This window comes from Salmo salar, chromosome 29 (assembly GCF_965601325.2).
Source record: "Salmo salar chromosome 29, fSalSal1, whole genome shotgun sequence".
Classification (NCBI taxonomy): domain Eukaryota; kingdom Metazoa; phylum Chordata; class Actinopteri; order Salmoniformes; family Salmonidae; genus Salmo; species Salmo salar.
The window spans coordinates 10,359,552-10,370,331 of record NC_138319.1 but is presented as its reverse complement, the minus strand read 5'-3'; the positions used below and the strand labels follow the sequence as shown (position 1 = coordinate 10,370,331).

Genomic DNA, 10,780 nt, shown 5'->3' with positions numbered 1-10,780 from the left:
CCACCATGCTTCACCGTAGGGATGGTGCCAGATTTCCTCTAGACGTGACGCTTGGCATTCAGGCCAAAGAGTTCAACCTTGGCTTCAGCAGACCAGAGAATCTTGTTTTTCATGGTCTGAGGGTCCTTTAGGTGCCTTTTGACAAACTCCAAGCGGGCTGTCATGTGCCTTTTACTGAGGAGTGTCTTCTGTCTGGCCACTTTACCATAAAGGCCTGATTGGTGGAGTGCTGCAGAGATGGTTGTCCTTCTGGAAGGTTTTCCCATTTCCACAGAGGAACCCTGGAGCTCTGTCAGAGTGACCATCGGGTTATTGGTCACCTCCCTGACCAAGGCCCTTCTCCCCAATTGCTCAGTTTGTCTGGGCGGCCAGCTCTAGGAAGAGTCTTGGTGGTTTCAAACTTCTTCCATTTAAGAATGATGGAGTCCACTATGTTCTTGGGGACCTTCAATGCTGCAGACATTTTTTGGTACCCTTTCCCAGATCTGTGCCTCGACACAATCCTGTCTCGGCGATCTACAGACAATTCCTTTGACCTCATGGCTTGGTTTTTGCTCTGACATGCTCTGTCAGCTGTGGGACCTTACATAGACAGGTGTGTGCCTTTCCAAATCATGTCCAATCAATTCAATTTACCACAGGTGGACTCCAATCAAGGTATATAAACATCTCAAGGATGATCAATGGAAACAGGATGCACCTGAGCTTAATTTTGAGTCTAATAGCAAAGGGTCTGATTACTTATGTAAATAAGGTACTTCAAAAAAATTCAAAACCCGTTTTCGTTTTGTCATTATGGGGTATTGTGTAGATTGATAAGGAAAAACTTTAATTTAATACATTTTAGAATAAGGCTGTAACGTAACAAAATGTGAAAAAGTCAAGGGGTCGGAAAACTTTCCGAATGCACTGTAAATTCAGTAGGCTAACAGTCTCACAAAGACTAACAATGAATTTAGGGCCGTGCAACTTTTACATTTACGTCATTTAGCAGATGCTCTTATCCAGAGCGACTTCACAGGGGAGTCAAGTCATTGCAGTCAACACCTCAAAACAAGATACTTTTTAATTAAAGAGAAACAACTGTTTATTATTCAAAACAAACCATGAATATACTTATTCCAAACTTAAACTATTGATGCTAAAAGGTTTCATGTACATTTGTGAATGTGAAGGTGTTTAATGTTAATAAGGCACAGGAAAGATAACTGACAGAGGATTTAACATGTTTGTAATGCACAATATGGAAGTGTTTCAAGATAAAACAGTATACACTGTATGGCTTTACGTACAGGAGTAGCCTACGGCACATTCTGTCATCATTCAACAAATAAAAACCAAAACTTCACACAATGTTGCTCAAAAATGACCATAACGTCTGGTGTAAGAAACCATTAATATATTATCCTCTATTAATTTACAAATGATGTATTACAATAATCAAACTCTTATCTCTATTTAGATATAATGTACACCAGAGCAGAACATATCCCCGCCCTGACATATACCCCTCCATCTCAACATAATCCTATATTGCACTGAATCCCTCAAAATATACGGTATAGAATATACTGAACCACAATTTCATCCTTTTTACATGTGCATTCAGTGGTAGGACTTTGAATTACTGTACTAGTAATTGATGTTAATTAGCATTAGCATGAAGAAAACACATGGAAGTAAACAAAGACCAAATAACACTACATGACACTACATGACAAAAATACATAAAACAAATGAACTGATCATCCATGTTCATTGCTTGTAACTACCATAGTAGCCATATCTGTCTCTTTGATGAGAATTCGTTCACAATAGATATTCAACATAATTTCCTTCAATAGTAACAAATAAAAATGAAATCCCTGCAAATCTTAATTAGTCAATTTTAGCCCAGTTATACATATATAAACATTGACAACTTAGAAAGAAGGCAGTAAATGTGCTTTTTTGACACATTAACCTACATTTTCTGATAAATGTTTTGCTTTTAACAGGACAATTTTGCGAAACTTTGACGTCGTTGAATACTGCAGGAACAGCATATTATAGTAAACCTGAAGTTGTATCTCTACTTAGGTCGACATGATAAACACACAAATTAAATGGAAAAAAAAGAAAGAAAAGGAAAATGATGTGCCCTTTGATAAGTGATAACACTATATGAAAGCAGAGTGTGTTTCTATGAATGTCAATTGGCGTTTATGATGATGGCGGTGCGGTCTTCCTGTGTCATTCTCTACCTCTCTATGCCTGGACTGTTTTGCGGTTGCCATCTTCAGTCAGATCATACCTACAAGACAAAACAAGGAGTTAAAACACCAGTGGAGCGACAAATGGCAATGGCAGAAACTAAAATATGACTAACAAATACAATCCAAATCAAATCAAACTTTATTTGTCACATGCGCCGAATACAACAAGTGTAGACCTTACTGTGAAATGCTTACTTTCAAGCCCTTAACTAAGCATTTCACGGTAAAGTCTACACTTGTTGTATTCGGGGGAATGTTACAAATAAAGTTTGATTTGATTTGGTTTTGATTGTATTTGTATCATAATAGATGATACATCTGATTTTTTCGAGCAATTGTCTCACACCCAAAGATGTAATCATGGAATAAACAACAAACAGCCTAGTTCATTTCACCAAATCAAATTTGTATCAAATGATAACACAAATACAACACAGAGCTGACAATACAAATTGGGTACAGGAGCATCTTACCATTGTGTCCAGCCCTTAGATATATCCTCAACACTCAAATCCAACATCACCTATAATAAGTACAGTAGCATTGCTAGAGTCAACAACAATCAGATAATTCATCATGAAAAAAAAGTCCTTCATTTTTAAAGTACAACAATGTTGTATCCCAAATGGCACCCTTTTCCCAACATAGTGCGCTCATAGGGCTCTGAAGTATTGCACTATATAGTGATGGATTCTGACTTCTAACCTTGAAAATATGAAACATCCTTATTCACGTCACTGAGGGAGAGAGGGGAATGTAGAACGTTTACATTCTGTCAGAATATAATATTGTTAGTCATCAGGGATCCTATGGGAAGGAGAAGGGCCACAGTCGGGTACAAGTTAACAGGACAGCCGTGAGTTGGGGAGGAGTGAGGAATTTGGGGCCAAGGTCAGATGAAGTGAGGAAGAACTGATCACTAAAGTTCTGTCTAGCAACAGAGGTGTATTGGCTGTTCAGATGTGTAAGGAAGAAAATTCCCCTAAATTGGGGTATATATACTTGTGCTGGTGGGAACATGTCTTTGTCTTATGCAGCTGTGTGACCCAGTGGGTGAATAAACTTGGTTTGAGCTTTACTAATCGTAAACTCTTGATTTAGAATAGGGTGCCATTTGGAACAGACTATCTTTTGTGAGGAGACACTACCTTCCCGAGGAGTCCTCTGTGTTTGGACAGTATACTCCCTCCGTTCTTCACAGCGATGTCCAGAGTTCTCCTCTGCAGCTCCACCATGGACACACTGAACTCAAACCTGCAGATGAACAAAACACATGCTTTAGGATTCTCCTTTGTTTATTTCTGAATGATGATTTCCTACTGCAGTGATACTGGGTGATGAATGAATATAATACATGATGTGATGAATGGCTGCGATGGTTAAATAGTTGCATAAGTAGGAGGTAGATTGAGATCATATACAGTATATTACTATTACTTATAAGTTGTATATGTAATTCTATGGAGGTGGCCTACAGTGAAAGTCCGAGTCAGAACTCACGTTTGATCATACACAGGGTTCAGGGTTTTCTTTATGGTGCTGGTTTTCCTCCGGCCTGTCCGGCTCTTGTCAGGGAGCAAGTAAACCCGAACGAAAGGATCTGATCCATCCTTAGTGAACGCAATGAGGTTTCTGAGGGCAAAATGTACAGGGGTCATTCAGGCACATTGAAATCTGAACAAAGTATGTCCTGATATTGTGGTAATTGAAATGAACACAGAGGGGCGGTTTCCTGGACACACATTAAGCTTAGTCTTGGACTAAGGCACTTTCAATGGAGAATCTCCATTGAGCACGTTCATTATTTTTTTAAATATATTTTTTGTATTTTACCCCCCCCCCCCCTTCTCTCCCCAATATTTCGATATTGTCTCATTGCTCCAACTCCCCAGCAATGAGCCAAGTAAAGCCCCCCCAGACAAACCCTCCCCTAACCCGGACGACGCTGGGCCAACTGTGCGCCGCCCTATGGGACTCCCGGTCACGGTCGGTTGTGACACAGCCTGGCATCGAACCTGGGTCTGTAGTGACACCTCAAGCACTGCGATGCAGTGCCTTAGACCGCTGCTCCACTCGGGAGGCCTGAGCATGCTTTTTAGTCTAGGACAAGGCATAATCTGTGTCCAGGAACCTGGCCTATACAGTATATTTGGCTAGTCTAGTGTGATACATGAGGCCACTGACCGACAGGCGTGCACCACCACGATGAGCTTGTTCCTCTGGGAGCTGTGGCGGACAGTCAGCTGAATCTCCCCCAGGGGGTACGGACTAGGGGCAGACCCACTGAAAATGCAACACAGCACAGATTAGGGATTTTACTTTACCTCATGATAGTGATTGTGTGTGTGTGTGTGTGTGTGTGTGTGTGTGTGTGTGTGTGTGTGTGTGTGTGTGTGTGTGTGTGTGTGTGTGTGTGTGTGTGTGTGTGTGTGTGTGCATGCACGTGAGTATGTGTGTGGGATTTACTTCTGCAGCTGCCTGAGCCTCTGCTGCAGCTCTTGGGTGGCGAAGGGCAGGGAGATGTCCGAGGCCAGGCTGGCCATGGAGTCCTTATGGGGCAGGTGTTTCTGGGAGTTGGATATGGTTGTGCTCAGGTTGGAAGTGCTCCTGATAGGGGTGCTCCTGATGGGGCTGCCTCTGTACGGCTCCTCCTTTCGCTCCTCCCTGCGATGGAGGGAGTGGGTGGAGGCCTCCATGGGTGGTGTTGGGGTGGTGTAGGATGGGGGGAGTGGCGACTCCGATGCGGAGAGTCTCTGGGAGGGGACGGTGGGGTTGACCACGCTGGCTTTCCTCACCCGGACAGAGGAGAGCTGGTCCGACGCACTTGTCTGCTTCTCCAGGCACAGAACCTACGACACAGACGAGCGAGCACAGTACCTTATGAATACTGTACACTGTAATGGAAAACTGTAAATAAGATGGTAATTTGGGGTCTACAGTAAAACTCTGAAACGTTTTGCTGCAGCATACTGTCAATTCTAAAGCATTGGGGGAAAATGTTGTGGGCTGGGCAAAGTATTGCTGTATTTTGAGAGGTCTTGTAATACCACCCCACAGAATACAGTACTGTATCATATCTTTGGAGCGCCAAAAACCCTTTTGACCAGTAGTGGGTGCCTGGTATTGTTGTTTCTGGCTCATTAACATATTTTGAAGATTGATAGATTTGTTGCATCCGTGATTGAGAATGCTATACCAATTGAATTCCTATGTGGTTATAGTGCCCCATCAATTTGTATAGGGAACAGTTTGGACTGGCAGCAAGTCTTCCAGAAAATTGGAACGGAAATGGAGCTCCACCAAATTGGAAGTCTTCCATCTAGCTTGGAAAGACTATCGTGCAATATCAAAAAGCCTTCACTGCTGCTCGATCAGCCGACTTTTCCAACTTGATTGAGGAGAATAAAAACAGTCCAGCTGCTTACTGGACCCTATTCTAACTAACTACTAAAAGAGCTACTTCCTGTGCTTGGCCCTCCTATGTTGAACATAACAAATGGCTCCCTATCCTCCGGATGTGTGCCAAACCCACGAAAAGTGGCAGTAATAAAGACTCTCCTAAAAAAGCCAAACCTTGACACAGAAAATTTTAAAAACTGAAAAAGCTGCTCAGCAACTCGCTGCCTTCATGAAGACAAATAATGTATATGAAACTCTCCAGTCTGGTTTTAGACCCCATCATAGTACTGAGATAGCACTCGTGAAGGTGGTTAATTGCCTTTTAATGGCATCAGACCAAGGCTCTGCTCCTGTCCTCGTGCTCCTAGAACTTAGTGCCGCTTTAGACACCATCGATCACCACATTCTTTTGGAGAGATTGGAAACCCTAATTGGTCTACACGGAAAAGTTCTTGCCTGGTTCAGATCTTATCTGTCGGAAAGATATCAGTTTGTTTCTGTGGATGGTTTGTCCTTCAAGTTTCAGTGTTCCTCAAGCTTCCGTTTTAGGACCATATTTCACAATATTCTACCTCTTGGGGATATCATTCGGAAACACAATGTCAACTTTCTCTGCTATGCAGATGATGCAGATGACACACAGCTGTAAATTTCGGTGAAACATGGTTAAGCCCCAAAATTGCCTACACTGGAAGCCTGTGTTTCAGACGTAAGGTCATTTTTTAACTTTTTAACTCAGACAAAACAGAGATGTTAGTTCTAGGTTCCAAGCAACAAAGAGATCTGCAGTTTGATCTTGATGGTTGTACAGTCGTCTCTAATAAAACTGCTCTGGACCTGATCTCTCTTTTGACGAACATATCAAAAATATTTCCAGGGCAGCTTTTTTCCATCTTCGTAACATTGCAAAAATCAGAAACATTTTGTCCAAAAATGAAGCAGAAAAGCTAATCCATGGTTTTGTTTCTTCAAGATTAGACTACTGCAATGCTCTACTCACAGGCTACCGGACAAAGCACTAAATACACTTCAGATATTGCTAAATACAGCCGCTAGAATCTTGACAAGAACCCCCAAAAAATATCATAATACTCAAGTGCTAGCCTCTGGCTTCCTGTTAAGGCTAGGGCTGATTTCAAGGTTTTAACTGTAAACCTACAAAGCATTATATGGATTTGCTCCTACCGTACATACCTACACGTCACAAGACGCAGACCTCCATATTGTTCCTAGAAGCAAACAGCTGGAAGCAGGGCTTTCTCCAATAGAGTTCCATTTTAATGGAATGGTCTGCCGATCCAAAGAGAGACGCAGACTTGGTCTCAACCTTTTAAGTATTTACTGAAGACTCTTCAGTAGGTTCTATGATTGAGTGTTGTCTGGCCCAGGTGTGCAAAGGTGAATGGCAAGGCGCTGGAGTGACGAACCCCTCTTGCTGTCTCTGCCTGGCCGGCTTCCCTCTCTCCACTGGGATTCTTTGCCTCTGACCCTATTACGGGGCTGAGTCATTGGCTTGCTAGTGCTCTCGCATGCCGTCCCTAGGAGGAGTATATCACATCGTGCCAGGCTTTTTTCCGCTATACTGAACTCAAGTGGGTTGAGTCACTGACGTGATCTTCCTGTCCCCTGACCCCTCCGTCTCAATCTCCAGTATCTATGCAGCAATAGTCTAAGTGCCGGGGGACTAGGGTCTGTCCTATCTGGTGTAATTCTCCTGCCTTATCTGATGTCCTGTGTAATCTTAAGTATGCTCCATCTAATTCTCCCATCTCTCTCTCTCCGAATGCTTGGCTATGAAAAGCAAGGAAATGGACATTTACTGCTGACCTGTTGCACCCTCTATAGCCACTGTGGTATTTGACCCTGTTGGTCATCTATGAAAGTTTGAACATCTTGAAGAACGATCTGGCCTTAATGGTTATATACTCCTATAATCTCCACCAGGCACAGCCAGAAGAGGACTCTAGTTTTCTTCCTAGGTTCCTACCTTTCTAGGGAGTTTTTCCTAGCCACCCTGCTTCGACATCTGCATTGCTTTCTCTTTGGGGTTTTAGGCTGGGTTTCTGTATAAGCATTTTGTAACATTTGCTGATGTAAAAAGGGCTTAATAAATACATTTCATTGATTGAAGCATTTAGGCTTTCCAGCAAATTGTGTTGAAAATAGGTTTATTACCCAAGGCTTTGTTCAACACAGTGTACATTAGTGGCACCTGCTGGTCAAAATAATTTAGAGCAGCCAAATTATTATAGATGAGGTCCCACATGCCATAGCACATGCACAGCGTAGCCTATTTGTCTTCTACCGAAACGAATACCAAACCAATCAGGGGGTTGTTCAACGAAACAAAGCTTCGGACGTCATTGATCATATGCTTCTGTTAAAGTGATACAGGCATCGGCACACTGATTTGAAGTACACTGCTTAGCGATTTCGACGCATGCCTTGGGGCTCCGATATTAAACCTAACATCACTACTGTAATGTGTAAAGACTTTACCTAGCAGCCAACCTGCTTGCACCAATCCCTTGTAAATACAGTAAAATACAAACCCCTCCCCTCAATGAATTTAATTGATCCATCCATTCACTAATTTTACGGTATTGTGCTCTGTGTCATTACACAGTACTTGCTCTGATACCGTATTTATATTACAGTAGTTGTACTGCAATATGAAATACAGAATTTTACTTGCCACCAAGTTGCCTGTAAGCTACTGTCAAATTCACAGTAACCCCTTCACAGTGTACATTGCAATGTGAAGTTCTATCTACCATAATTTCCGGACTATTGAGTGCACCTGAATATAAGCCGCACCCACTGAATTAAATTTTTTATTTTATTTTGAACATAAATAAGCCTACCGGTACATTGAAACAAATTAACTTTACACCGGCTTTAACGAAACACGGCTTGTAACAAAAATAAATAGGCTTTAACGAAACACGGCTTGTAACAAAAAATAAAACATTTGCAGTAAACAGTAGCCTACCAAGAAAGTCATTGGTCACTATCTTCCTCCTCCTGTGCACTGAAACCACTGAAGTCATCTCCTTTCAAAAAAAATTGAAAGCGGGAAAAATCCATATATTAGCAGCGTCATTGTTTAAGCCGCAAGGTTCAAAGCGTGGGAAAAAAGTTGCGGCTTATAGTCCGGAAATTATGGTACACATTTCAATCAGTAACTTCTGAAAATAGACAGCAGGTCTATTATGGTTGCATCTCAAATGGCACCCTATTCCCTAAAACATTGAGCTCTAATGGGCCCTGGTCAAAAGTACAGTAGTTATTTACAGTTGAAGTCGGAAGTTTACATACACCTTAGCCAAATACATTTAAACTCAGTTTTTCACAATTCCAGACATTTAATCCTAGTAAAAGGTCAGTTAGGATCACCACTTTATTTTAAGAATGTCAAATGTCAGAATAATAGGAGAGAATTATGTCTTTCTTTCATCACATTCCCAGTGGGTCAGAAGTTTACATACACTCAATTAGTAATGGGTAGCATTGCCTTTAAATTGTTGAACTTGGGTCAAACGTTTCGGGTAGCTTTCCACAAGCTTCCCACAATAAGTTGGGTGACTTTTGGCCCATTCCTCCTGGCAGAGCTGGTGTAACTGAGTCAGGTTTGCAGGCCTCCTTGCTCGCACACGCCTTTTCAGTTCTGCCCACCAATTTTCTAGCGGATTGAGCTCAGGGCTTTGTGATGGCACTCCAATACCTTGACTTTGTTGTCCTTAAACCATTTTGCCACAACTTTTGAAGTATGCTTGGGGTCATTGTCCATTTGGAAGATCCATTTACGACCAAGCTTTACCTACTGATGTCTTGAGATGTTGCTTCAATATATCCACATCATTTTCCTGCCTCATGATGCCATCTATTTTGTGAAGTGCACTAGTCCCTCCTGCAGCAAAGCACCCCCACAACATGATGCTGCCACCCCCGTGGTTCCCCGTTGGGATGGTGTTCTTCGGCTTGCAAGCGTCCCCTTTTTTCCTCCAAACATAACGATGGTCATTATAGCCAAACAGTTCTATATTTTGTTTCATCAGACCAGAGGACATTTCTCCAAAAAGTACGATCTTGTTGCAAACCGTAGTCTGGCTTTTTTATGGCGGTTTTGGAGCAGTGTCTTCTTCCTTGCTGAGCGGCCTTTCAGGTTATGTCGATATAGGACTCATTTACTGTGGATACAGATACTTTTGTACCCGTTTCCTCCAGCATCTTCACAAGATCCTTTGCTGTTGTTCTGAGATTGATTTGCACTTTTCGCACCAAAAGTACATTTACCTCCAGGAGACAGAACGCGTCTCCTTCCTGAGCGGCATGACTTCTGCGTGGTCCCATGGTGTTTATACTTGCATACTATTGTTTGTACAGATGAACGTGGTACCTTCAGGTGTTTGTAAATTGCTCCCAAGGATGAACCAGACTTGCAGAGGTCTACAATTGTTTTCTGAGGTCTTGGCTGATTTCTTTTGATTTTCCCATGATGTCAAGCAAAGAGGCACTGAGTTTGAAGGTAGGCCTTGAAATACATCCACAGGTACACCTCCAATTGACTCAAATTATGTCAATTAGCCTATCAGAAGCTTCTAAAGCATGACATCATTTTCTGGAATTTTCCAAGCTGTTTAAAGGCACAGTCAACTTAGTGTATGTAAACTTCTGACCGACTGGAATTGTGATACAGTGAATTATAAGTGAAATAATCTGTCTCTAAACAATTGTTGGAAAAATTACTTGTGTCATGCACAAAGTAGATGTCCTAACCGACTTGCCAAAACTATAGTTTGTTAACAACAAATTTGTGGAGTGGTTGAAAAACGAGTTTTAATGACTAAAACCTTATGCATGTAAACTTCTGACTTCAACTGTACATAGGGAATAGCGTGCCACTTGGGAGGCAGCTATAAATATCTTTACCCTGAGAGCCAACTTCAGTTTGAGTGTGGAGCTGGGTCCTGAGTTCCTCAGGGAAAACTGCTGAGTAAACGTCATGTCTTCCTCCACCAACAGACCACTCAAGGGGACTGTAAGATTACCCAGGGTGCACTTGTGCTTGTCGTCCTTCACCTGGGCATAGACAGTCCAACAAAGGGTTAACATATTAGGTATCC

The 10,780-nt window shown here is 42.1% G+C and overlaps 1 protein-coding gene across 4 annotated transcripts in view; it reads right to left on the bottom strand.

The window, feature by feature from the left end:
- Nucleotides 1–1,052: 1,052 nt before the first annotated feature.
- esyt2b (extended synaptotagmin-like protein 2b) overlaps nucleotides 1,053–10,780 on the bottom strand; it is a 53,866-nt gene continuing 44,138 nt past the window's right edge. For 3 of the 4 annotated variants that reach the window (XM_014180651.3, XM_014180652.3, XM_014180656.3), the window contains 7 exons: nucleotides 10,587–10,736; nucleotides 4,722–5,104; nucleotides 4,440–4,538; nucleotides 3,756–3,887; nucleotides 3,404–3,509; nucleotides 2,729–2,778; nucleotides 1,053–2,293 (listed from right to left, as the gene is read on the bottom strand). In XM_014180651.3, the coding sequence (XP_014036126.3) occupies nucleotides 2,248–2,293; nucleotides 2,729–2,778; nucleotides 3,404–3,509; nucleotides 3,756–3,887; nucleotides 4,440–4,538; nucleotides 4,722–5,104; nucleotides 10,587–10,736 (966 nt within the window). In that variant the 3' untranslated portion in view covers nucleotides 1,053–2,247. The remainder of the gene's footprint in view (nucleotides 2,294–2,728; nucleotides 2,779–3,403; nucleotides 3,510–3,755; nucleotides 3,888–4,439; nucleotides 4,539–4,721; nucleotides 5,105–10,586; nucleotides 10,737–10,780) is intronic. The other variant, XM_014180654.3, reaches the window with a different exon arrangement.